We start from the raw sequence: 27825 nt of genomic DNA on the forward strand, positions 1-27825 counted from the left end.
GGCTCCAGCTGAGTCAGACAGGAAATCTCTATTCCCAAAAGCAGCTGTCAGATTCGCTCTCGGTCAGAGTGCGGTGAGAATGTTTCCCACATCTGCCTGTGATCCCACCGAGCCCGTTGTCCTGGTGGTGCTGCGGGGCTGGCACCCGGCCGGCCGAGCTCCTTCCACCCGACCCCTCGACCCCTCGACCCCTCGCCCCCTCGCCGACCCCTTGACCCCTGGCCGCTTGGTCTCTGGGCTCCGTTCAGGGGAGGAAGCTGCAGCCCGTTACCTGGGGAAGGCAGGTCGGAGGCACCTGCTGGGAAGTGAGCTCCCAGGGGACTTTCGGGGTCGCTGGGCCGCCCCCTGCCTTCTCCACCTTCTCTCTTTCTCTCAGTCTCACTGTGTCGTCTCCTTTGGGGCTTTTCCATGTTGAAGACGCAATCTTTTAAAAGACATCTTTGCAAATAATGTCCCTGACATTTCTGGGTCCCTGAAGGCCTGGGTCTATACTCAGAGTGGCACCAAATTGCTGTGTAACCCTAGGCAAACCCGTTGACCTCTCTGGGCTTCAGGCTCTTCCCGTGCAAGTGAGGGGTGTGGACCAAGTGATTGCTTTTGGCTTGGCTCCTCAGCGCGGGGCAGCCCACTCTGCCCTGAGCCCGCTCAGCGCCCCAGGGAAGGCTCTGTTTCCTGTCACTCTGCCCGCGTCCAGCCCAGCCCGCAGCCCCTCCACACTCCCCCCGAAGCTCCTGGATTGGGGGGCAGCTTCTGAAGGAGGGAGCGCTGAGATGTATCGGGTCCACAGATGGGCCTTGGGGGGCTGACGGCACAGCCGTGCTCTGGGTGGGCGCGCAGCTGCCCCCCCCCCCCCCCAGGGCTGCCGTGTGGCTCTGCCTGCGAGGCCCCGGCCTCAGGACCTCGGCTGCTGCCTTCCGTCTCGGCTGGCGGGCTCTTCCCGGCAGCAGTCAGAAAAGACAGGTGGGCGATCCGGCAGTGTTGTGACCTCGAGTTTCTCAGGGGGGCGCTCGTGAGACTGAAATCAGAGTATGCTGGATCTGTTGGTGGGCCCTGGCTCAGCCTGGCACACCCCGGCTTTGCCCCCCTCTTCACTGGCTTGTCCCCCTCTTCCCTGGGAGGCGGCTGGACGAGGGTCCTCACCAGGCCAGTCTGCCCTCCTCCGAGCCTCCCGTCCCTCTGGCCGCTCCCGAGAGGCTTCCAGTGGGTGTTACTGCCCAGCCTTCCCCCGGTCAGAACACTGCGAGGACAGCAGGCCTCCGGGGTGAGGCCCCACGGAGCAAGTGCTAGGGGACCCCCGCCCCCAGGCCCACACCGGGTGATCTGAAGCCACCTTTGAAGAGTGACAGCACTGGGGGGGGTCCCCTTGCTGGGAATCCACGCTTGTACCTCATGGCTGAAGGCCTTGGGGGTCAGGGGTCAGAGGTGGTGGGTGTCAGCCTCCCTGCCGGGTCCCTGTGCCCCGTCCGCCCGAGGCCATCTTCACTCATGTGGTTTTCTTCTCTGAAGGTACCAAAAAGCTGACCAATAAGGCCACCCTGTGGTACGTGCCCCTGTCTCTGAAGAATGTGGACAAGGTCCTGGAGGTGCCGCCAGTTGTGGTAAGGAGGCCTCTTCCATTTCTCACTGGGCAGATGGCAGAAGCCTGGTCACTCTTGAGATGGCCGGAGGTGTCCCAGGACAGCCACAGCCTGGGCGGGGGAGGGCGTTGCTGTCTGGGTCTCAGCACAGGTTTGACTCAGGCTGGAAGGTGGGTGTAGGCTGGTCCAGACCCATGGACACTCCTCCCAGGACCCTTAGCACACGCTCCAGCCAGAGAAAAGGCAGGCGACAGGGCCGTGCCTGGTGAGGGGGCCATCTGCCTGTTGACCTTAAACAGACAGCCAGACATTTCTCCAGCAAACTGGGTTTATTCAAGGACAACAAAGAATTGTAATTTGGCGCATACAGTCTAAGGCAAACTCTCACAACCCCCCACAGTCCAGAGAGCAAAGGAGAGGCAGGCTCTTTTACAGCGCAGAGGGGCGTGCAGAAGCCTGTTGTAAGCAGAGAGTCCATTGGAAGAGACTGGGAGTCCCCAGAGAGGTGGCTTCTCATTGGCTGAGTGGGTGTCTGGCCAGGAGTTCGTCCTCCTTGGCGGGAGAGTAGGAAACGCCTCCTGTTGGAGGGGAGAGTATTCCTTCCTGTTTGGGGAAACTGGTGATGAGTGGGGGGCCTGAGAGCCTCTGATTCCAGTTTAAACGCAGTTCCTGCTCATGAGTTGTCATGTGCTGAGAGCCAGGGTTGCCCGGCCACCCCGCCCAGGCCAGCCTCTGCCCCTCTCCGTCCCGGGGGCCCCCGAGGAGACGGAGGTGAAGACAGCTCAGCCTTTCCTTGTCTCTCAGTTCGGTTTTGCTGTGGACAGACGTGTCTTTGCGTGGAGGGCTTCACTGTGTCCGTCCCGGGGCCCTGGGTAGGCAGGGTCAGCGGCAGGCTCCGGAGGGATGGGGTCGAGGAGCCTGCTGGGGGGCGGGGGTTGCAGCCTGGATCTGTGTCTGTCCAGGCACTGCCCTAGGAAGGAACGGGCCGGTGTGCAGCGTGAGCGGCCGAGGCTGTCTGTGTGGTATCATTTTAACAGGAAAAACTAGAAGCTAAATGCCCCTTCCCCTTCTTTTAAATATGTTTTTTAATTGATTTTGTTGGGAGAGGGAAAGAGAAATATTGATGAGAGAGCAACATCTATCAAATGCCTCCTACACGCCCCCTGCTGGGGATCGAGCATGAAACCCGGGCATGTGCCCTGATGGGGAATCCAACCAGGACCTCTGAGTCCATGGGACCGACGCTCAATCCACTGAGCCACACCAGCCGGGCAAAATACTGTCACTTTTAAACTTCACAGAAAGCATGATAGAAGTTTTATATACACACGGGTATAAAAATGATTTCAGGAAGGCTATAACCTTGGGTTGGGGTGCGGCACTCCCTGAGGTGTTCACCTTCCCTCTCTGTGGTTTCGCTGTTCACATTAAATACGTGTTATCAGAGGAAGGGTAGTCCCAGTCATAGAAAGGAGAACTCTGAGCCCTGTCTGCCCCGCAGTACTCCCGGCAGGAGCAGGAAGAGGAGGGCCGCAGGCGGTACGAGGCCCAGAAGCTGGAGCGCATGCAGACCAAGTGGAGGAACGGAGACATCACCCAGCCTATCCTGAACCCAGGTAAAGCCGTAGATGGCTGATGTCCGTCAGCCGATGACAAAGGTGGCCGGTTCATGAACGTCCTCTTGGGGTCAGTGTGCCATCCAGACCCCTTCCTGGTGTCTCAGCCACTGGGGTGACTGGAGGGCTCGGCTAGTCCCGGGAGGCCCGTGCCCACGTGGTGGGCTTCACCGCCAGGCAGACACCTGTTAGCGGGCCTGGTTGGGTCTCTGCCCCCAGCGCCTGCGGAGCGTGGGATTCCGCCTGGTGTAGACCACGGCAGCAGCTTTCTCCGTGGCTGAGAGGGCTCCGCGGGCCCACGGCCTCCTGCAGGGCGTCCTGCCTTCTTTCGTCCTTCAAGGCCGCCCCAAACCCAGACTGTAGGTCAGGGGATGTCTTCCTCCAGAGAGCCCCTCCCCGCCCCATCCTTGATGGAGAAGCAGAGAAGTCCCTGCTGCGCAGATGCAGATACACTCAGGGCGGGGCCTCTGGGACTCGGTGAGCCTGGGGGTGGAGGCCTCCGGCAGCGTGCGGCACCCCTCCGGCACAGGGTGACACACTCCGTCTGTGTGACAAGGGTTCTCGGGAACGTGCTCCGTGTCCCGCCTCTGTGTGACGCTCCTGTGATGAGTGTCCCTGTTCCCTGCTGGGTTCTGCAGGGCGACACCTCTAGGGCCCTTCGTCCCACCTTCCACCCAGAAGTCCCCCCTATCTGCAGCTCTCTGCCCCTTTTAAAATCAGAACCAGATTTCACCCCACAAGGGACCAACCTCGACTTGATGTCTTTTCAGAGTCTGGGAGTTCCTTAAAACCCAGTTTTTCTTACTGTTTTCTTCATCTGACAAGAGAAAATACAGTTGCCTTGAACTGTTCGGTCCACAGCCGTCGGTTACCCGGCTGTGGCTGCATGGGGACTGTGTGACCATAGGACTGCCCATTCGTCCTGGGGCTGCCGGGTTTGCAGCAAAATGAGCCCTGCCTAGTCCCCTGCCCACCATGGGCTCGCCCAGCGAGGGAGCACGTGCCTTCTCCCGGGTCTGGACGGGCCCTGTCATCCTGCTGCCATCAGCTCTGGTTCTGAGGGGCAGTGAGGTGGGGGCTGGGCAGGGACGGAGGTAGGTTCTGGGGTCACAATCCCACTCCGGCCTCTCAGGGGTTCAACCTCTCCTTGGTTTCCTTAGCTGGAAACATAGAAAGGGGAGGTTTGTATTTGTCTGTAGCCTCTGCTGCTCCCTGTATCCCAGCACGGACCTCCCGGCACAGGGCCGGTGTCGCACCCTGGGGCCGGGAGGATGGGAAGTGAGTGCGGATGGAAATGAGACCCCGCTCCAGATCCTGAGCCGCTGTGCGGCTTCTGATGCCACGGGCTCCTTTGGGCTCCCGGGCAGGGTTGTGGCTCCCTCTCCTCCCGCACAGCCCCTCAGCCCAGGTGCCGCTCAGACGCCAGCTGGAGACCCGAGTCTGAGTCTGCGCCGTGAGGCTGGAGAACAGCCAGAGGGTCTGTGGGGAAGTCAATACTTAGGCCTCGCTTGAGCTCCAGTTCCCCTGCTTCGTGACCCCCAGGCAGCCACAGTTTGGAATCCCCCATGGAGGAGCTCAGACAGTCTCGAGGGCCATCGCTGAGGCTTAGGGGGCCTCGGGTGCCCCCTCCAGCCCCCAGCTCAGCAGCACCGCTCCTCCCACGGACTCTGTCTCTGGCCAAATACAGAAAAGACCTTTGTCCACCCGAGGCGTGTCCGGCGGGCTGGCCCACTCGGCAGCCCCGCATTGCCGGGGTGGGAACGGCCGCCCTTCGGAGGGTGCTGTCCGGGCAGGAAACAGACAAGTGTCATTTCTGTCCAGAGGCTGTGGGGAGGCAGGGGTCTGCTCAGAAGGCCCTCGACCGGTGTGCCCACGCCTGGGGGGAGTGGGCTCCAGGGGTAATGTCCGCCTTCTGGAGGCTGGGCCGCGTTTCATGTCGGTGCTTCATCGGCAGTGTCGACGGCGGGAGGCATTCGCCACTCGGAAGGCGAAGGGGGCAGAGGGCTGGCCGTGGGGGGGGGAGCGGGCGCACCTTTGGGTGCTGTGTCTCCCTGGCCCGGCCAGGGACCGAGGGTGGGCCGCGGTGGTGGGTCCACGGAGACCGAGTCTGCAACGCTGTATCAGATTCCGAGTCTCTGTTCACCATTGTAGTGAAACTGAAGATGAAATAAGTTGAAGTTTGGGGGAGGTTGCACAACAAATTCCTGGAAGACTATTGGCACCTGTTTATAAAATCGGGAATGGCGGTCAGATGGAACACTGTCCAAACAGGGTCACACCAACCCTGGGAGCTCAGGCCACCAGGTGTTAACTGGCTGCCCGTGGATGGAGCAGGGTCTTGCTGGGGACACCAGTGTCCCCAGGGGGTGACATCATGACCCCCTAACAGAGTGGCTAATTAATCCTCGAAAGCCTTCCCTTTACCAACTGGGGCCTGTTTTGAGACCACAGTTTTCCTTAGAGATCCCAGGTCTAAGCGGACGGTCAGCCCTCGTGACCAGGCAAACGCCAGGCGTGTCGGCCTTATCAGGCCGTTCAGCCGTGGGAATCCGCCTGTGCCCTGGCCTAACCTGCCTGCTTTGCCATTCCAGAGCCGAACACCGTCAGCTACAGCCAGTCCAGCCTGATCCACCTGGTGGGGCCTTCGGACTGCACGCTGCACGGCTTCGTGCACGGAGGTGAGGACCGTGGCGGCGTGCCCTCTGCCCACTGTCCGGGGGAGTCACGCTGCCCGCTGACCTAGTTTAGGCTCTTGTGTTTAATGAAGTATACGTTTAAACTTTTAAGAGGTTGTGTAATAAATTACTGAAGTACTGTTAATGCCTGTTTTTCAAATTGGAAATGAAAGTCAGATGGAAGAATGTCCTGATGGAGGGTCACACGCAACCCTGGGAGCTCAGACCACCAGGTGCTTAGTGGCTGCCTGTGGAGGGGGCAGGGCCTTTTGGGGGGTCCTGACATCCCCAGGGAGCACTCTGCTAACAGAGTGGCTAATTAAAGCCATTTTTGCCACTAATGTTCGCATTTATGTTTTCCTTTGGTCAGATTCCAGTTCAAACAACACAGGCCTTGAAGTTTCTAGCTTAGGAAACATGGCTGGGACACAAGAGGACTTAGCTCCAGGTTCATGGAAGGATACTTTTTGCTTTAATAGTGTGTCATTATTTCTTGGAAAGATTTAAGTAGCACGTCAAGCCCATAAATTAATGGATATTATCATCTCAGATGGGATTAAGGTAAGCTTTAAAAAGCAAGCTGATTTTTAAAGAAAAACATAAGGGAAAAGTCATTAAGTGGTATAGATGATGGAGAAGGTTGTGAGGCGGGGTGTGGCGACGGGAGCTTGGGCTGTGCTGCTCTGGGGGTGCTGCACTGCTCCTTGCTCCCCGGGCAGAGCAGGCACTTGCATCGTGCCATTCGTTTGCTCTTTCATTTCCAATTGTCTGGAACGCCAAGCTTTTCTTTCTTCTCTCAGAAAACTCCTATTCATCCTTCAAAACCCAGCTCAAATGGTACCACTCTGTGCAGGGTTACATTGATATTTCTACCAGGCGATGCCTCGGGAGCACGGCTTGGTCTTGTTTGTTGTGTGGGCTCCAGGGTTGCACGCAGAGTGAAAGAGGCACTTTGTAGAAGCTTGTTCTGTGGATGAGAAGCGGACGTAACATTCAGGTCGCGACGCTTGGGATGTCGGGCCCCAGGCCTGTTAGAATCAGAGGATGGGCCCTGATTTGAGGTATATTTGTAAAGTTCATTTTTTACAAACTAATTTTTTGTTTATTTCTTGTTTCAATTTCATCGTTTCCCTCTTCCGACTAAATGCCGGCGGCAGTGCTCTGAGATCTGACTGACTTGGGCCCTACGCTCTGTTTTACAACAAACTACTTTCCAGGCCAGCGGGTCCTGTGACCCTCCGCGTGTCTTTCTGCCCCGAGGACAGTGTGGCCTCAGGAGCTGTCTTGTTCCTCTTCCTCGCCGCCCTGGTCGCTCCGGGAAGTGGGAGCAGCCCCCCTCTGAGCCCAGCCCGCAGAGGCCCCAGATTCTGTCACTGCAGAGATTTGTCCTTGAGCCGCAGAGTCCACCCCACCTGAGGTGTGCGAGACCCCACGCTAGAATTTGTGCTGATTTCGCTCACACCTGGGCAGTTCCGGTCGTGTGGCGTCTCCGCGTCGCTGTCTCCTGGCGCGAGGTCCACACTAGGTGCTGACCTTTCTTCACCACGGGGGCCGCGGTGCGGGCAGTGAGGGCCTTGCTGGGACCCGCGAGGGGGCGGCCCACGGAGCCGAAGCTGCCTCATGTACACAGGCAGCTTTTGTGGTTGTTAATCCTCACCTGAGGGAACTTTTCCATTGAGTTTCAGAGAGAGTGGGAGGCAGGGAGGGAGGGAGAGATCGATGTGAGAGAGACTCATCGACTGGGCGCCTTCTGAATGACCCCAGCCAGGGCCAGGGGTCGAACCTGTGACCCAGGTACATGCCCTTGAACCAGAGACCCTTCGGTCAGAGGGCTGATGCTCTAACCACTGAGCAAACCGTTTGAGAAGTATGTACCACTTTAGTAGAGATTTTTGTGCCCACAATGGAAAAATGCCGTCTAGTAATTTTACCGAGCCCGTCATCTCTCGGTGGGAGGCACGGACGCAGGGTGCGCTGGGGACGGGCCTTGCGTTCTCAGAGAACACTGTCGACGGAACAGGGTGAACAGCAGTGAATGAAAGTGGTCTCTAACTAAGCTAGTGGATGCCAGTCGCGCGGGAAACGGTGAACCAGGCATGCTCATTTGGCCTTTTCCCTCATTCTGAGCTGTATGTGTGTTTGGTAAACGAGTCCATGCCCTGTTTTCTGCGACTTTCGCATACTGGACTGTCTTGATCTTGAGACCTAGCCCCTGCCCTACCGCTCGCACATGCACACGCACACGCAAATCTTGAGACCTAGCCCCTGCCCTGCCACTCGCACACGCACACGCACACACACACACAGATCTTGAGACCTAGCCCCTGCCCTACCGCTCGCACAAGCACACGCACACGCAGATCTTGAGACCTAGCCCCTGCCCTGCCACTCGCACACGCACACGCACACGCAGATCTTGAGACCTAGCCCCTGCCCTACCGCTCGCACAAGCACACGCACACGCAGATCTTGAGACCTAGCCCCTGCCCTGCCACTCGCACACGCACACGCACACGCAGATCTTGAGACCTAGCCCCTGCCCTGCCACCTGCACACGCACACGCAGACGCAGATCTTGAGACCTAGCCCCTGCCCTGCCGCTCGCACACGCACACGCACACGCAGATCTTGAGACCTAGCCCCTGCCCTGCCACTCGCACACGCATACGCACACGCACACGCAGATCTTGAGACCTAGCCCCTGCCCTGCCACTCGCACACGCACACGCACACGCAGATCTTGAGACCTAGCCCCTGCCCTACCGCTCGCATATGCACACGCACACGCATATCTTGAGACCTAGCCCCTGCCCTGCCACTCGCACACGCACACGCACACGCAGATCTTGAGACCTAGCCCCTGCCCTGCCGCTCGCACACGCACACGCACACGCAGATCTTGAGACCTAGCCTCTGCCCTGCCGCTCGCACACGCACACACACATGCAGATCTTGAGACCTAGCCCCTGCCCTGCCGCTCGCACGCGCACACGCACACGCAGATCTTGAGACCTAGCCCCTGCCCTGCCGCTCGCACGCGCACACACACACGCAGATCTTGAGACCTAGCCCCTGCCCTGCCGCTCGCACACACACACGCACACGCAGATCTTGAGACCTAGCCCCTGCCCTGCCACTCGCACACGCACACACACACGCAGATCTTGAGACCTAGCCCCTGCCCTGCTGCTCGCACACGCACACGCACACGCAGATCTTGAGACCTAGCCCCTGCCCTGCTGCTCGCACACGCACACGCACACGCAGATCTTGAGACCTAGCCCCTGCCCTGCCGCTCGCACGCGCACACACACACGCAGATCTTGAGACCTAGCCCCTGCCCTGCCGCTCACACATGCACACGCACACGCAGATCTTGAGACCTAGCCTCTGCCCTGCCGCTCGCACACGCACGCACACACGCAGATCTTGAGACCTAGCCCCTGCCCTGCTGCTCGCACACGCACACACACACGCAGATCTTGAGACCTAGCCCCTGCCCTGCCGCTCGCACACGCACACGCACACGCACACGCACACGCAGATCTTGAGACCTAGCCCCTGCCCTGCCGCTCGCACGCGCACACACACACGCAGATCTTGAGACCTAGCCCCTGCCCTGCCGCTCGCACACACACACGCACACGCAGATCTTGAGACCTAGCCCCTGCCCTGCCGCTCGCACACGCACACGCACACGCAGATCTTGAGACCTAGCCCCTGCCCTGCCGCTCGCACACGCACACGCACACGCACACGCAGATCTTGAGACCTAGCCCCTGCCCTGCCGCTCGCACACGCACACGCACACACAGATCTTGAGACCTAGCCCCTGCCCTGCCACTTGCACGCGCACACGCAGATCTTGAGACCTAGCCCCTGCCCTGCCGCTCGCACACGCACACGCACACGCACACGCAGATCTTGAGACCTAGCCCCTGCCCTGCCGCTCGCACACGCACACGCAGATCTTGAGACCTAGCCCCTGCTCTGCCGCTCGCACACGCACACACAGATCTTGAGACCTAGCCCCTGCCCTGCCGCTCGCACACGCACACGCAGATCTTGAGACCTAGCCCCTGCTCTGCCGCTCGCACACGCACACGCAGATCTTGAGACCTAGCCCCTGCCCTGCCACTAGCACACGCACACGCAGATCTTGAGACCTAGCCCCTGCCCTGCCGCTCGCACACGCACACGCACACGCAGATCTTGAGACCTAGCCCCTGCCCTGCCGCTCGCACACGCACACGCAGATCTTGAGACCTAGCCTCTGCCCTGCCGCTCGCACACGCACACGCACACACAGATCTTGAGACCTAGCCCCTGCCCTGCCACTCGCACGCGCACACGCAGATCTTGAGACCTAGCCCCTGCCCTGCCGCTCGCACACGCACACGCACACGCAGATCTTGAGACCTAGCCCCTGCCCTGCCGCTCGCACATGCACATGCACATGCACACGCAGATCTTGAGACCTAGCCCCTGCCCTGCCGCTCGCACATGCACATGCACACGCAGATCTTGAGACCTAGCCTCTGCCCTGCCGCTCGCACACGCACACGCACACACAGATCTTGAGACCTAGCTCCTGCCCTGCCGCTCGCACACGCACACGCAGATCTTGAGACCTAGCCCCTGCCCTGCCGCTCGCACACGCACACGCACACGCAGATCTTGAGACCTAGCCCCTGCCCTGCCGCTCGCACTCGCACACGCACACGCACACGCAGATCTTGAGACCTAGCCCCTGCCCTGCCGCTCGCACACGCACACGCACACGCAGATCTTGAGACCTAGCCCCTGCCCTGCCGCTCGCACATGCACATGCACATGCACACGCAGATCTTGAGACCTAGCCCCTGCCCTGCCGCTCGCACATGCACATGCACATGCACACGCAGATCTTGAGACCTAGCCTCTGCCCTGCCGCTCACACACGCACACGCACACACAGATCTTGAGACCTAGCCCCTGCCCTGCCACTCGCACGCGCACACGCAGATCTTGAGACCTAGCCCCTGCCCTGCCGCTCGCACACGCACACGCAGATCTTGAGACCTAGCCCCTGCCCTGCCGCTCGCACACGCACACGCACACGCAGATCTTGAGACCTAGCCCCTGCCCTGCCGCTCGCACATGCACATGCACATGCACACGCAGATCTTGAGACCTAGCCCCTGCCCTGCCGCTCGCACATGCACATGCACATGCACACGCAGATCTTGAGACCTAGCCTCTGCCCTGCCGCTCGCACACGCACACGCACACACAGATCTTGAGACCTAGCCCCTGCCCTGCCACTCGCACGCGCACACGCAGATCTTGAGACCTAGCCCCTGCCCTGCCGCTCGCACTCGCACACGCACACGCACACGCAGATCTTGAGACCTAGCCCCTGCCCTGCCGCTCGCACACGCACACGCACACGCAGATCTTGAGACCTAGCCCCTGCCCTGCCGCTCGCACACGCACACGCACACGCACACGCAGATCTCGGTAGTGCCGCGTGGCTGGAAATCACAAAGGCCGGCCTGGCTTCGGCTTCTGACCCTCCCTGAATCCTGAGTGAACCGGGCACAGTTCTTCTTGAAAGTGCTGGGGTCTTAGCCCAAAAGGCCATTTCCCTTCGTGGCGCCTCCCCCGTTGGTTGCACGGGCCGAAGGGCGGCCGGGGTGTGTGGGGTTTAGGTACTTGCAGCATCAGGACCCTGTCAGTTCACCCGACACCCATCCTTGATAAGAACACTAAGACCAGGACTTGATGGTGCTTCCGGAACCTGATGAAACGCAGCGTAGGGGAGCTGGAGGGCCTTTCCCCGAGCTCGGGAATAGGGCGAGAGCGCCTACTCTCTGCTAGGTAGCACTGTTTTGAATGTTTTAGCCACTGTAGTTAAACAAGAGGAGAAACTTGGAGGCACAGGAATTGGCAGAAAAGAGGCAAAGCTGTCTGTCTTTGCAGATGGCACAGTAACACACCGGAGAACTGAGATCCGGTGATAAAAATAACTCAGATTATGAAAGCATTAAGGTGACAGCATATAAAATGATAGTACTTAGAAAACTCACCTAAAATAGAAAAACGACTCTCCATCATTTTTGTCTGAGGTACGTTTGTATTCAGAGGTGGTGTTTATGTCTCGAATTTCAACTGTATCACAGAACAGTACTTTTTGGTATTTTGGTAAAAAGGTGGGGTTCACTTTTGTATTTGTTTGATTCATGTCTTCAAAGGTCTTGTTCTCGTTCTGTTGTTTCCTGAGATGTTCTTTGCTCCGCGTTCCTTCCTCTGGGACCCTGCTGGCCTGGCCTCCGTCGGCTGTGTGTGTGGCCTGGGACAGTGCCTGCTCCCTGCCAGCCAGACCGCGACGGCGGAGACACGCTGCGCACGTCAGAGTGCAGTGTCCAAGCCTGGGAGGGGGCTCCCTGGGCGTTACCCGGGGAGACCAGGCGTCCTCAGCAGGGATTCCTGGCTTCTGCACGTTCAGCAGCCTTGGATTTTTTATTTTAAAATGATTTGAAACCAGAGCATTCTGTGGAGTGGCCCAGATGGCCTTCGTCGAAATGCGACGCCTGCCGTCCTCGCTTCGCTCTGGCCGCCCCCCTTCGCAGCCTCGGCTGCGCCACCCAGGACGGGCTCCAGAGCGTCTCCGGAGCTCCAGGCCCACGCTGTGTAGGCAGCCCGCCGCCGAGTCGGCGCTGTGCCTGCGTGGCGTGCGGCTTCGTTTCCGGGCTCATCGCTGCCCGCCTGGCCTGGGCTTCTCCCCGTGACTCACCCAGCCCCCTGGCTTCGGTGACGTCCTCCATGGGCTCCAATGTGTTCATGTCCTGCTTGGATGTTCCCTGAGCTCCGGTGGTCGTGGGCCCCTTCACTGGGACCGTGGCCAGTGGGCCTGACCTTTCTCTTGATTTTCCCTCTCGCCATTCTCACAATTTGTGAAGCTGTTGTGTGAGGGCACCACCTGGCATTGGCACCATGCCCTGGGGGAGAATGCTGTTCCAACCCGGAACATTTCACACCCACAGCTCAGCCTCCCCCCAGCTTCCTTTCAGGGGCTGGGCTGGGGGCTCCGTGAGATACACAGGGGACACGGCCAGCACGTAGGATGTGCTTAACAACAGCGAGTCGTTTTTATAGCTTTATTTACTTTACTAGTGTTGTTATTACAGATACAGAGAAAGAGTGAGAGAATGTTCTACACGACGAACACGTAGGCGTTTATAAATATGATCATGCACGTGACCACAAAGAGGATTAAAAATATTTTTGTCCTTTTATTGATTTTAGAGAGAGAGGAAGGGAGAGGGAGAGAGATAGAAACATCGACAAGAGAGAACATCGATTGGCCGCCTCCTGCATGCCCCCCACTGGGGATCAGGCCCACAACCTGGGCATGTGCCCTGACTGGGAATCGAACCGGCGACCTCTTGGTGCAGGGTCGATGCTCAACCACTGAGCCACACACTGGTTGGCTAGACAGCCACAGCGAGAACCTGGCCTCCTAGAAGTTCGACACTTTCCACAACTCCTGCTCGAGAAAGGGAATCTGGACTTCTGAGTATTCTGGGCACAGTGCAAGGGGATGCTTCCGACTAAGACTGGGCAACAGCTAGATGTTCGCAAGGAAAGGTGGGCAACTTGGCGCTTGTGTTACTTAAAAAGTTAAAAGTCCCGGAAATTGTTGGAAATGGCAAAAGATGAATGAAATCCCCCCACAGAAAGGAGGGGGAGCAGGAGGTGCCTGACCGCGTTCTCGTCTTCAGACCCGAGGCCCCTGCGCCCACCCTGGTCCCCGGTGCAGACCTCATGACCATGCCGGCTGCATATTGAGCGCGAGGGTCCCCTTGCCAGGCCTGGGCCGCACCACCTGTGGGGTCTTCGCTCCCAGATCTGTCTTGGCTCCCACACGGCGGGCTCCCTGCCACCTCCCGGATGCAGTCCAGCCTTGCAGCTCATGGCCTCCTTCCTTCCCTCGGTGACTTGGTTTCCCTAAACATGCCTTCGGCTTCTCTGTTTCTGCCGCTCAGCCCAAATCCCCTCCCCCCGGCTGAGGCCGCCCGCCCGTCCTCCTCACGGCCATTGCTGCTGCTCTTACGCATTTCGGCCTTTCTGCCTCTTGAGGTGTGATGGTGCCAGGCTCTCGTGCCCTGCAGACCACGATCTCTCGTTGCTAAGGGGCTCGGACGTCCACCGCGAAGGGACGGGGTCTGCGGAGAGATGCTGCAGTGGAGGCTGCCAGGTGGCGCGTCCCAGCTGTGGCAGCTTCCCGTTAGAGTCACGGGCACGTGGCCCGTTGTCCTTCGCGGAGCTGCCTGGGGCCTTTCCCGCCGTGGGCAGTGTCCTGGGCTCTGTGGCACCCTGCGGTGGCCACGTTCCTGCAGGGGGACTCGCGCTGCTCGAGCAGATCGTGGATGTGAGCGGCTCTGGTCCCTGCTGGCCAGGGCCCGCCCTCTTCGGGAAATTCGAAACATTTTGCTTGAGAAACCCGGTCAGCCACACAGCGTGAGAGCATCCTCTGTGCAGACCTGCTGGGGTCTCGTTTTTGGTGCCTTGTCAATTCGCTTTAGCTTCCGCCTCAGCTGAGTCCCTAGGGACACACGAGGCAGATGTCCCTGCGGCACCTTTCCTGTTCGACACTGAGCGAGCACCCTTCCTACCTCTCACCCTCGGCTGCAGTCTCCTGACACCCCCGGAGTGGTTCTTGGCCTTGAAGGATGTGACCTCGATCTCGGGTGAACTACGGGCGAGGCCTCCACCTCCGGGGTGGGGGGGGTCCCGCACACCGCTGCCGCCTGTTCCCCGGGCGCCACGGCAGCTGGGGACAGGAATCCGCCTCGTTCAGAACAGGGAGCTCTGGTTCTCACAGAGTGGCAGGCAGATGGAACCGGGACTGTCTCACCTTCCCTCGTACCGACGTGAGGGGGACGGCAGCGGGCAGCCCTTTCCCGGGCCCCTGGGCTGCGATGCTCCTGGCAAGGGGACCGTGTCCGTTCTGCCTGAGGCCCCCCAGAGTTCCCACTTTCTGTGTTGATGTTAGAAACCATCGTCTTTACCACACTGTGCATTAATTGCCCAAAGTAATCCTTATTAATCACCTTAATTAGTACCCCTCTGCCCTTGGCCCAGGTTCACAGGCCTGCAGGTACGTTCGGAACCGGGGAGGGAGGAGCCAGACCGGCCTGAGAGGCTGTCACTCACCTGGCTCTTAGAATAACCCCTGTAATCACCGAAGGGGGCTCGTTAACACAAGACGAACTTACTCTCATTTCCTTAATCTAGGAGGCTGGCACCCACACTCTGTCACTTGGAATTAAATATAGAAATGGGGGCATTTCACATGGCCGCCCACAGCCCGCCAGCACACTGGGCTCTGAGCTGTGTCGCCGCCTCGGGTCTGCGGGCAGGCGTGGCCGGGGAGAGAAGCCTCTATTTTTAAGCCAAGTCAACATGTCGATACTGGAAAAAAAAACAAACAGACCTGTAAGCACTTAGATGTTAGATGCAGAAATACTTTTGTTCCCCGATGTTTATCTCCATGTTAGTGGCCACGTAAGCCTTGTGGTTTCCTTCCCATAATTCCTGATGCGAACACAGCGTCCGAGGACAGCAGGTGCCACAGTCTTGCCGTCCCAGTCTACGTGGCGAACTTGGGTAATCACAGCGCACGACAGACTGCCCTTTGCCAGGTAGTTCTCCACCCCAGCAGCCCCTGTTGTAGCTGAATGGGAAGAAATCGAGGAGGTTTTTCCGTAGGAACCTGGAAAGAGGCGTTTTTGGGAGAACGCAGATAGCTGGTATTTTTAATGAACGTGTAAAAAAGTAAAGGGAGCCCTGGCCGGTTTGCTCAGCGGTTAGAGCGTCAGCCCGCGGACCGGAGAGTCCTCTGCTTGGTTCCCGCTAAGGGCACATACTCGGTTGCAGTTTGTCCCCGGCCCCGGTTGGGGTCGTGTGGGTGGCAACCAGTCGATGTGTCCCTCCCTCCCTCCCTCCCTCTCTATCCGAGATAGAGGCAGCTGGGGACTCCCAGTGCCCAAGGGGGCTGGTGGCTTTCTCTGGCAAGACAGGGGCCCAGATGGGCAAAGTGAGAAGGGAACCAGGTACAAACCAGGCAGGTAGGTTGAAATTTTTTTTTTAACAAAACAGACGTTTCTCAATCGACACACGGATTGTAATACTGTGTCACAGTCATCCATACTGTCTTGTAACTTTTACAAACGTGTCATGATGGGATGAGATTATGTGGATTTTTAGTTATTTTATTTCTGCTCAGGCCATTTGAAATGTCACTTCCTCTTAGCAAAAGACAGCAAGAGTGTTTCAGAACCAGCCCCGTCCACAGAGGTCCGGGCTCGTTCCTCGCCGGGACCAGGGAAGAGAGGGTTAGAGACCAACGTTCTCTTCTCATCTTGGTTTTGTGAGATCAGTTGCCTTCCTTCGAAGTAAGAGGCCCATGGTGACGCTTCCCCGTCTCCAGGTCCCAAAGCAGCGCTGAGGTGTCGCCTGTGACGACACGGACTCGGGTGCAGCGGCCACAGGAAGGTCTCCCACGAGGCCTGTTTTCTCCGCGGAGGCTCCTGCTTCCGTCTCTGACCCCACAGCTTCCCTCAGACACTGTGGGGGCCAGAGCCCCTTTCAAGGTCAACGCTTGAGTTTCTGTGTAGCGAGCCCTAAAGCTGACTTTGCCGTCACTTCCCATTGACCCCACTGTGGCCTTCCCGGGAGGCACAGATTGATGGAAGTGAGCGAGACGGCCAGTGGGGAGAGCTCCTGGGGCCCCCAGGCCCCGTCCCGTGGAGCAGACCCCCGTGTCCTGCAGGGTGTTGGCACTGCGGCCCGTCCGTGTCACCACTGACCCTGACAGCCGGCATCAACCCCTGAGGTTGCACTGGAGCCCCCAGCTCAGACCATGAGTGTCGGCCGTTCCGTGTGACGCTGGTGTTTGCTGTTGGGTTTGCAGCTCATCACAGCCTCCTCCTCGGCCCTCCAGCTCACAGTCGTGTGCTAGCTGTCGGGTTGGGAGGGGGCTCTCGAAATGTCACCACCTACCCTGGCCGGCTGGGCTCAGCAGTTAGAGTGTCGGCCCGGGACCAAAGAGTCGCGTGTTCAATTCCAGTCAAGGGCACACACCTCGGTTGTGATTCGTCCCTGGCCCCGGTTGGGGTCATGCGGGAGGCAGCCAGTGGATTGTCTCTCTCACATCGATGTTTCTCTCTCTCACCGACCCTCCCACTCTATCTGAAGATAAATGGAAAAGTGTCCTCAGGTGAGGATTTTTAAAAAAACAAACAAAATAAATGTCACCACCCTGGCCCGTTTGGCTTAGCGGTTAGAGTGATTCCTAGTCAAGGGCACGTACCTAGGTTGCAGGTTCGATCCCCAGCCCTGGTCAAGGTCATACAGGAGGCAGTCAATTGATGTGTCTCTCTCACATTGGTGTTTCTCTCTCTCTCCCCCTCCCTTCCTTCCACTCTATCTAAAAATTAATGGAAAAATATCCTTAGGTGAGGATTTAAAAAGAAAATAATGTCACCACCAGCAGGCATAGCAAAGTAATTTGTTGTTGTTAAGTCTCGCCTGAGGATATTTTTCCATTGATTTTTTAAAATTTTTTTAGAGTAAGAGGGGAGGAGAGAGAGAGAGAGAAGCATCGATGTGAGAGAGACACATCAACTGGTTGCCTCCCACACGCCTGATCCGGCCCTGGGATCAAGCCTGCAACCCAGGTATGTGCCCTTGACCAGCAGTTGAACCGAAGACCCTTCAGCGCTCGGGCCAACACTCTAACCATTGAGCCACACTGGCCAGGGCAGCAAGATCACTTTGAACATCAGTTTTGTTGTCTGACTAGTCGCCTAGATCACCTGGCTTTGGGTGTCTGTGGATTGGATTCGCAGCCTCGTCCGGCCTCACCTGTGCCGGAACCAAATGGTGCCCCAAATCAGGCCCAACAGCTAGTTACTGGAGCTGCTGCCTGGGGCTGGCTGTGATCTGCTGGTCTGCCCTCCCTCCTCCCTCCTTCCTCCGTCCCTCCTCCCTCCCTCCTCCCTCCAGCAACCCTTTCCTGGGCACACTACGCCGGGATCGGGCAGGGACACACCAGGGCTTGCTTCCGTGTCACGGGCGATGCAGGGGGCCTGGGTGCTGGACCGTGCTGACGGGGCATCTGGCAGGAGCTCGCCCAGCCCCGTCTCCCTGGCACACTCTGGGTCCCGCAGTATAATTGGTAACAGTGGAGTCCCCTGTAGACTCTGCCAGCATTTCAGGCAGACGGGGCAGAATCCCCGTTCAAAGGGGCTGCCTCTGAGTTCTTCATTTGTTCCTCCGTTCTTTTTCTTTAATTCTTACCCGAGGATACTTTCTTCCATTTTTATCTTCAGATAGAGTGGGAAGGAAGGGGGGAGAGAGAAACATCGGTGTGAGAGAGACGTATCAACTGTTTGCCTCCCGCACGACCCTGACCAGGGCCAGGGACAGAACTGCAACCGAGGTACGTGCCCTTGACTGGAATCCAAGCCGAGACTCTGGTCCGCGGGCCGATGCTCTAACCGCTGACCCACACCGGCCAGACGCCTCCTCCATTCTTAATAGCTGCTGCCTTTCAGGAAGACAGAGAAGGGGCCCATCATACTGACTGCGTTCCAGACATTGATTCTGATTCCAACTGTCTCCTCCTTTTCCGCCTCCTTCCCCTCCTTCCTGCCCCACCAGACCTGAGTTGGTGACCGCATGTGGTGGCCTGAGCTGGCAGCACTGGGTCCATGACCTTCCACCTGCACACCAGCCTCACTGCCACCCCGCCTCTCCCCATGGTCTCGGACTCCCTTTTCCGTAACCATACCGCAGTCAGGAATGCCACTTGGGGTCTCAGTCTCGCAGGTCCTGGATGGAGAGGCTGTGCCGCGTGGCCTCTGGGACCCTGTGGTTGTGGGCTGGTCCCCACTCTTCCCTGAGCGAGTTCTGAGCCTTTGGACACGTGCGTGCCTCTGGTTCCCGCCTTGACAAAGGGGACAGTGCTGTGCCCGCCCAGAGGCTGCTGGGAGGGTCAGCTGCCTTCGTTCCCCTTGGTTCGGTGTGTGACGAGAGCCCACTGTGGAGCAGGCGCTCGGGACACGTCCCGGAAGGAAACAAGGCACAGGCACGACCTCCCAGCCCGAGGAGGCCACCGTGCGCCTGGCCTGTGCCTCCGGGGCCTCAGCAAACGCCGCCGAGGGCGTCACGGCTTCTCCAGTCCTGGGCGAGGGGCTTAGTCGGCGGACCCCTTATGGGGTGGAAGGGGCAGGAGCCCTGTCGTGGGCTTAGGCAAGGCTGCCGTGTTCACTTCCAGTTACTTAGCCCAACAGAGACCCCGAAACGCAGATCGAGGCCCTCGTCCTGGCCCTGGGAGCACGGAGCTGCTTGAAGCCGGTGGTCACCCTGCCCGGCTCAGCCGCCCAGCCTCCACCGCCTGGGGATACACCTGGCTCCCCTGGTTCTTTCCTCTCAGAAGACGTCTCCCCAGCATTTCAGTGCACCCTGAGAGCTGACCTCCGTGTGACCTCGAGCTGGCAGTTTGAGGGGCGGGGACGCTGACACCTTCCCGCACACGGGCAGGACTCGCTGGTCCTGTGGCCCCTCCCATCGTGCCATCATTAGCAGTGTCTCGGTGAGGGAAGTCGTCCTGATAACAGCATGATTAAAGACAGACAAACTCAAGAACACTAATTTAAGCCCTGGCTGGTGTGCTCAGCTGGTTGGAGCGTTGTCCCGTACACTGAAAGGTAGCGGGTTCGAGTCCTGGTCAGGCAGGGCACATGCCCAGGTGGCAGTTTCCATCCCCAGTCGGGCGCGAGCAGGAGGCAACTCATCAGTGTTTCTCTCTCTCTCTCTCTCTCTCTCTCTCTCCCTCTTCTTTCCTCTCTCTCTAAAAATCTATTAAAAAATAAAAAAACAACACTAAAAGAACATACCTTTTTATTCTAGAAATGCTCAAATATGCAGATGAAGGGAGAGAAGACAGTGCCCCCCCCCCCCCACGGAGTTGTGCCTCAGCTTTGCGGGAGGTCGGGGCGGGAGGTCGGGGCGCCCAGGAGCTTCTGTTCTGTTACATTGTACTTTGTTTTCCCCACACAGTGAAGAGAGTTCTAACTAGCTCTAAAAATCAGTAGATTCCTCACAAACATGCAGATTCTAGGCCGGTAGGTCGATCCCTCATCCCTGGGGGGCAGTACGCAGGGCCCCCAGCCTCCTGCTCACCTGGCCCTACAGGCATTTGTGTCTGTGAGCCTCTCCTGAGCTGGGTTCCCTGGGAGCCTGGCTTTCTCGAGTGGGGTGGGGTCTGGTTTTCTGCCTCTGGATTTTGAGACATCGTTCTGTATCTTGGGGTGAGTGCACCTGACCTTCTAGGACCTCCGGTCGCTTAGGTGGGTCGGTGTCACTGCTGCTTTTGTGAGTTGAATGGTTGCACACTGCACCTTCATGTAGTTCGACTTAACCATATGGCTTAAGTTTAAGTACGAAGTAACTGTAATACTGTGTTGTGTGGGGGCAAGATTAGGGGCTGGGAATCGGGAATCCATCAAATAAAGGGGGGGTCAAAGCACAGGTGTGCGGACTGGCATTTTGAAGACACGTTGGCCTTCCGTGAGCCCCCCAGGTCATGTTTGTTTTGTAGACCGGCTTCACTGAGACAGGATTCACACGCCTGACGGTTCACCCGTGACAGGCCTTCGCTTTTCAGTGGATCGGAGTACGCCACCATCAGCACAGTCCAGAGAGAAACTCCGCACCCACGAGCAGGCTCTCCCCACCCCCGAGGCCCCCAGCCCCTGGCAATCCCTCGTGTACTTTCTGGCTCTGGATCTGCGGATCCCCCTGGTGATCCCTCGTGTACTTTCCGGCTCTGGATCTGCGGATCCCCCTGGTGATCCCTCGTGTACTTTCCGGCTCTGGATCTGCGGATCCCCCTGGTGATCCCTCGTGTACTTTCCGGCTCTGGATCTGTGGATCCCCCTGGTGATCCCTCGTGTACTTTCCGGCTCTGGATCTGCGGATCCCCCTGGTGATCCCTCGTGTACTTTCCGGCTCTGGATCTGCGGATCCCCCTGGTGATCCCTCGTGTACTTTCCGGCTCTGGATCTGCGGATCCCCCTGGTGATCCCTCGTGTACTTTCCGGCTCTGGATCTGTGGATCCCCCTGGTGATCCCTCGTGTACTTTCCGGCTCTGGATCTGCGGATCCCCCTGGTGATCCCTCGTGTACTTTCCGGCTCTGCATCTGCCTGTTCTGACGTTTTGCGTAAATGGAATCAGACAACGTCTGGCCTTTGTCTGGCTTCTTTCACTCGTGCACTGTGTTCAGGGCTCACGTCAGTGCTGTTTCGTTGTATCGCCAAGCGACGTTCCGCTGTGTGGAGTGGCCTCGTTCCTTTGTCCACTCGTCAGTTGGTGGACCTTGGGGTTGTCCCCCCCTCTGGCTGTTGTGGGTGATGCTGCCTGAAGTCTGCATACAGGTGTGTGCACGGGCTCAGTTCTCTGGGGCTGTGCCCAGGAGTGGGGTCACGGCGTCCCGTGGCAGCTCCCCTTCAGCCTGTTGTGAGACTCCCACCTGCTTCCCAGGTGGCTCAGCGGCACCATCTTCCACCCCCAGCAGCAGCGCCCCGGGGTTAGGTTCCGCCACGTTCTCGTGCGCACTCGGTATCTGACTTTGGTGCAGCTACCGAGTAAGGAGACTTGCCTGGCAGGGTAAGCTCTCTGCAGAGGTTAGGGAGAAGGATGGTCACTTAGTTAGTGGCCTAGAACATCAGCCGGGGTCGTTTTCAGAGGCTCCCGAGGAAGCCAGATTGACATCTGCTTCAGTGCCCGGGCCTGCACCCCTGTCCCGCATCCTGTTCCCCAGCACTGTGCAGCCCCCACTGATGGTATCAGGAGGGCTTCTTTTTGTTTTTATTCCTCACCTGAGGATATTTTTCTACTTATTATCAGCTAGAGTGGGAGGGAGGGGAAAGACAGAGAAACATTGATGTGATAGAGCCACATTGACTGGTTGCCTCCTGCACGACCCAACCAGGGCTGGGGACGAACCACAACTGAGGCACGTGCCCTTGGCCGGAATCCAACCTGCGACTCGGTCTGCGGGCTGGCGCCCTAACCACTGAGCCAAACTGGCCAGGGCGAGGGCTTTCTTTTTCATGCCTTGTTCCCAGGGTGGGAAATAGTCCCCCTCCCCCAATCTCATCTGCCTCGTGCCTCTTTTCTGCACAGGTGTCACCATGAAGCTCATGGATGAGGTGGCCGGGATCGTGGCCGCTCGTCACTGCAAGACCAACATAGTCACAGCTTCTGTGGACGCCATCAACTTCCACGACAAGATCAGAAAAGGTAACGCACTCTGCCGGCGACAGAAGGGCAGTGCCTGGGCTGCTCGGGCCCCTCTAGCGTTTGCTTCCGCCTCGCCCAGAGTCGCCTGGGCCCTGGCGCCTGCCCGTTTGCCACGAGAAGCAGGAAGCCGGAGTCCTGTGCTCTGTCCTGTGGACGTCCCTGAGCCCAGGGTTCGCTGGTACAGCGTCAGTCTGGTGAAATCTCTCGCTCCAACATGATTGGAGCCTTTGTCCTGCTAAGGAGTGGCATAAACTTACCTCTTAAGATGCCCCATGAACGGAGTGAGCAGAGCCCCGCAGACCGTTGCCGCCAGTCTTGAGGCGCACACTTGCTCTCGGGGGGCGGGGGGCGTCTGGTGTAAGCTGCAGCAGGGTTGGCACAGAGGAGCCCACCCACAGCCCTGCCCCCGCGCGGCTCCTCCTCCCACGTCCTGTGCTCCTCTCTGGTGTGCAGAGGCTGCTGAGCCTGGGGGGCCCTGGGGCTCCGACGACGACGGGAGACGGAGATGGGCACGTCCGCTGTTCCGCTCTGACTGACTGAGGCGAATCTGCTGGGATCAGGTTAAACCTGCGGGACTGGAGGGCGCGGCTGCCCTCCTGGGCCCCAGCCTCCGGTCACCTGCGCTTGTGCTGTGCTGTGGCGGGACCAGGGCCAGGCTTGTGCCACCTGCGGCTGGGAGGCGGTGTTGCTGGGCCCCGGGACCGCTGCAGGCATGAAGCCCGGCACGTGTCCCCGCGAGAGCTGTGCGTGTGGGTCCCCAGGCCCTGTAACCAAGCACCGCAAGCTGGGGACTTACAGCAACGGGAACGGCCCCTCTCAGTTCTGGGGCAGAAGTCAGAGTGAAGGGGTCCAGGGGCTGCCTCCTCCAAGGGCTCGAGGGAAGATCTTTCTTGTCTCCAGCTGCTGGGGGCTCCAGGCATCCCTTGGTTTGTGGCCTCATCACCCCAACCTCTGCCTCCATCTGCATGGGCTTCCTCCCCCCCTCCCCTCCCCTTCCGTTCTCCTAAGGACATCTCACAGGGTGGGGCCACCTGGACAAGCCAGGGAGCTCCTCTCGACCCTTAGCTCAGCGACAGCTGCAGGGACCTTTTCAGATAAGGTCACATTCCGAGGCTCTGACTGCAGTCACCTTTGGGGCACCAGTGAGCCCACAACAAATGCCTTCCCTCCTTACAGCTTAACCCTGTGGGCAGAACAAGCTCACCTTCTCTGCAGAATCATGAGGTTGGCGATGTGTCTTCCGTGCCTCTGCCCCTCCCTTGTAGGAGCCCTCAGTCGGGTCAGGGCCCGGCCCAGGGGAGTGGCCCAGCTTTGAGAGACGCCGTCCTACAGCCGGGGACGTGGCCCAGGGACGTGGCTACAGAGGGCCTCCCTAAGGCAAAATTCAGGGCCATGTGCTCGCCCGCAGGGGCACTGACGAAGGACCAGTGACTTCGTGTGGTGGGAGACGGGCTGGGCCCCTGAAACGAGGAGGGAAAGCAGTGTGTGGGCAGGGGCAGCGCCTCTGCTGGGCGAGGAGCTAGCTCCTCCCGGAGTCAGCGTGAAGCCTCATCAGCACGAAGACTGTTTCTTGAGTAATGATGTTTTCGTGGACAAAAGTGTCGGCACGTGGTCCCAGGCACGCAAGGCAGACTGAGCAGCCCGGAGCTCCTGGCCTGCTGGGGCCTGGGCATACTCCACCTTGTTTGCGAAATGCTTGCCCTGCACCCTGGTCGCAGCCCGGAAGGACCCTCCCTCCGCTGCCACGCCCGCCTGCGCCCGGGCGCCCCGTGGCTGCCGCGGCGGTCAGCACGCCTGCGCCCGTGCGCCCCGTGGCTGCTGCGGCGGTCAGCGCGCCTGCACCTGGGCGCCCCGTGGCTGCCGCGGCGGTCAGCACGCCTGCGCCCGCGCGCCCCGTGGCTGCCGCGGCGGTCAGCACGCCTGCCCCTGAGGGCCCCGTGGCTGCTGCGGCGGTCAGCACGCCTGCGCCTGCCGAGATCTGGGGCAGAACCGTGTCCTTGCCTATCCACTGGAGGCGCCCACACCCCTGGGCTCCTGCCCCTTGCTGCAGCCTCTGCCCTTGTCGCCCTGTGTGCTCACTGCGGCCTCCTCCCTCCTACCAGGGCCCCGTGAGGACCTTGGGCCGCCTGGTGATCCGGGATCACCTCCCATCTCGAGGTCCGTAGCTCAGCCCCATCTGCTGAGCCCACGGCTCCCTGGAGTAGGACCTGGGCATCTTCGGGGACCCCCTTCTGACGGCCGTAGGTGGTGACTTAGCGATGGAATGTGACTGTCTTGCAGCCGTTCCGCCTGCTTCCCGGAGGAGCAGCTGGAGTAGGTAGGAAGTCAGACCTCGGGGTGCCCGTGTCTTCAGATGTGAGGGGTGCCTCTGGCGAAACGTATCACCCCGAAGTGCCGTCCTTCGGATGCCACCAGCCACGTGCTGTGGCCTCACCTTTTGTACAGGTCACTTGTTCCCTTTCTGATTTTTGGTTTTGAGCTGAGACATTAAAATGCCAAGGCAGCTGTTGAAAGTTGGAGGGAGGAGAGAGGCCCGTTTGATGTGAGGGGGGTGGCAGCCTTGGGAGGGAGGCAGCATTGAGGCTTTGTGGGGGCGCGGCCCCCGAGGGCTGGGGACAAGGCGTCTTCCAGAAGGCCGGCCGGGCAGGACCAGGGCCGGGCAGGGCCAGGGCCGGGCAGGGCCAGGGCCGCGCAGGGCCAGGGCCGGGCAGGGCCAGGGCCACGCAGGACCAGGGCCACGCAGGACCAGGGCCACGCAGGACCAGGGCCGGGCAGGACCAGGGGCCGCGCAGGACCAGGGGCCGCGCAGGGCCAGGGCCGCGCAGGGCCAGGGCCGCGCAGGACCAGGGGCCGCGCAGGACCAGGGCCGGGCAGGACCAGGGCCGTCCACCACAGCTCCTCCCGAGTGGTAGTGCTGAGCTGCTCTCAGAGTCTGAGACCCTTGGCAACGTCTAGCCCTGGTGAGAGCAGGCTGCTGTCATTCTGTTCGCTCCTTCAAATCCCTGGCACACTGCTGAAGTCTGCCCATCTGCCGGGGGAGCCAGCAGGGCCGCTGCCAGCCCTCCTGGGCCGGCCTTGCGGGCAGCGCGCCAGTGGCGTAGAAACAGGTCAGCGGTGGTTCCGACGCAGCCACGCAGCTGCCTCCCGTTCCGCTCTCACGCTGACACTGCTCCGTCCAGGGCCGGCACGTGCTGAGTGGGACGGTGTCCCCTTCTTCTGATCTGAAAGCTGCCCGGAGGGGCACCCGGCAGTTGGCTTTGGGGCTAGAGCTCTGAGCCCGGCTCTGGTGCCTTCTCACCGCCAGGCGTGAACCACGCGGGCATCCACCTGGGGGCCCCAGCGTCAACCTCGGGGGTGATGAGCGTGACCCTCGTGGGTCCATCTTCAATGCTTGTGCTGGGCCACCCAAGTGTCAGCTGTCCCCACGCAGCTGTCTGGAGACTCGGGGTTTCCTGCTGCGTCCCCCTCATTGACCTTCAGACCCAGGACCCTTCTGCTGAACCCAGACAGTCCGGTCTCTGCCTGCAGGCTTCAAAGGAGACTCAGTTACATATGCCCTCTCGGTCGCCCTGCCGCGCTTTGAGGGCTCGTACCCACATGTGGCTGGCGGCTGCTGGCTGCTCCCTTCAGCGAACTTCCCACCCCAGGGTTCCGTTGGCAGGCTGGTCTCTGGACCGTGGGCACGGTGCCCAGTGTCCCCGTTTCCGGGCGTGGCGGCCCAGTATGGTGTGCTGGGTGGCCGTGCTCCAGGGGGACTCTCCTTCAGCCCCGTACGCCCTGCCAGGCGCTCTGTCGCAGCGACACTGCACCGTGACCACCTGAACCCGGTCAGACGCGGGCGCCGTGCCCTCCCATGACGGCCTCTGCCCGGGGTGCAGCAGGGCCCTCAGATCCACCCGCCTGGGCCGGCTCGCTCGCGGCTCTGTGCGCGTGTGCGACAGGCACACGCTGTGGGTCCGACTCCCAGCTCAGGAGCCAGTCGGAGCCAGTGAGAGGCCGACGGGAGTCACAGAACATGATACAAGCCTGTCCTTCCGTCTCGGGTGGATGCTTTTGTGACAAGCACCTGCAAGGACTGACTTCTGGGCCCTTGACGGAGCGAGTTAATGACGTTGACACGCGTCACCAAGCATCCTTTCCATCGCGGGGCGTGGCTGGCCGCGGGGAGCCTGGCCCCACCCCGGGAGCCCTTCGTCCTGGGCTGGCTGCTCGAACGACCTGAGACGGAAATGCCGAGGTCCCTGCTCTCAGAGCGCCGTGGAGTGCTGTGCTCCTGAGTGACTTCGCTACGCCAGAGTGTGACAGCCCAGAAAACCAGGAGCCGCCTGAAGTTCTCCAGTGTGGCTGCCACCAAGATGGCCCCCTGGCTGCCGTAGCGCTGACCGGAATGCTCAAGGCCCACACAGCTCACGTGTCGGCTCCAGGTCTGCGGGCCAGAAGGCCCGGGCCTCGGGCTCAGGTCCAGGCGCGCAGGCTGGCTCCTGCCGGAGGCCCCAGGCCAGGACCGTATCTGCCTCTCCAGCTCCTGGAGGCCCCACTGCCTCGCTGTGGCCCTTTCCCAGCAGCTCCCTGACCCTGCCTCCTGCTTCCTCGTCCACTCGGGGGGACCTTGTGATGACACGGGGCCCCCTGGATAGTCCAGGCTGATCCCCCGCCTCACGGTCCTCAGCCGAACCTCACATGGCAAGTCTCTGCCCCGTCAGGGCACAAGCTCACAGGTTTGAGTCAGGACGTGGCCTCCTCGGGGACTGTGGTCCCACCTGCTGCTAGGCAGGCAGTTGCCCCTGACGCCATTTCTGAGCTCTGCCTTTACCCACCCTGTGCTCTTGGGAGGGGAGAGTCGGGGTCGTCCCCGAGGGTCCCCCAGTGCCCGTGCCGCTGCCCTGTCAGGCTGCCCTCAGGCCCGCCCGCACCTCTCGCCCACGACTGAGACCCGGGGAGCACAGGCCGGGAGGGGCAAGCCCTTCACGAGCGGAAACCGCAGGAGTTCCGGGCCAGGGGCCACCGCAGGGCCCTGCTGGCGAGCGGCCAGTGCAGGGGCCGCACCTCGGCTCCCGCCCCGTGTCAGCACCCCCAGACTCCTGCGTTCCATGATGAGTTTCCAGGTCAGAAACCCAGAGAAACGCCTAACTCTGATCACAAACTAGTTCAACAACAAGCTAGGGGCACCGTGAGCGTTAGAATGAGAACTCGCAGAACTCGCTCAGGATTCCTGGTCAGCGATGTGGTAGTGACTGCGGTGCAGGCGGCGCTGGAAACACCGGGGGCACTTTGTAAAGTGTGTGATGGTCTAACCCCCTGCTGCACGCCTGGAACCCAGAGAAAATAACATTGAATGTCGACTGTCGCTGAACGAGAATGCTCTCGCGTGCCGCTTATGGTACAGAATACGATGATTTCCTCCTGAAAGTCAGAGAAAATAACATTGAATGTCGACTGTCGCTGAACGAGAATGCTCTCGCGTGCCGCTTACGGTACAGAATACGATGATTTCCTCCTGAAAGTCAGAGAAAATAACATTGAATGTCGACTGTCGCTGAACGAGAATGCTCTCGCGTGCCGCTTACGGTACAGAATACGATGATTTCCTCCTGAAAGTCAG

General features: G+C 59.8%; 1 protein-coding gene across 4 annotated transcripts in view; it reads left to right on the forward strand.

The window, feature by feature from the left end:
* Positions 1-27825, forward strand: part of ACOT7 (acyl-CoA thioesterase 7) — a 78560-nt gene that overhangs the window by 36015 nt on the left and 14720 nt on the right. For all 4 annotated transcript variants that reach the window (XM_036256600.1, XM_036256601.1, XM_036256599.1 and 1 more), the window contains exons 4-7: positions 1507-1598; positions 3079-3193; positions 5785-5871; positions 22107-22223. In XM_036256600.1, the coding sequence (XP_036112493.1) occupies positions 1507-1598; positions 3079-3193; positions 5785-5871; positions 22107-22223 (411 nt within the window). The remainder of the gene's footprint in view (positions 1-1506; positions 1599-3078; positions 3194-5784; positions 5872-22106; positions 22224-27825) is intronic.

The sequence above is a fragment of the Molossus molossus genome, unplaced genomic scaffold (genome assembly GCF_014108415.1).
Source record: "Molossus molossus isolate mMolMol1 unplaced genomic scaffold, mMolMol1.p scaffold_m16_p_12, whole genome shotgun sequence".
Lineage (NCBI taxonomy): Eukaryota > Metazoa > Chordata > Mammalia > Chiroptera > Molossidae > Molossus > Molossus molossus.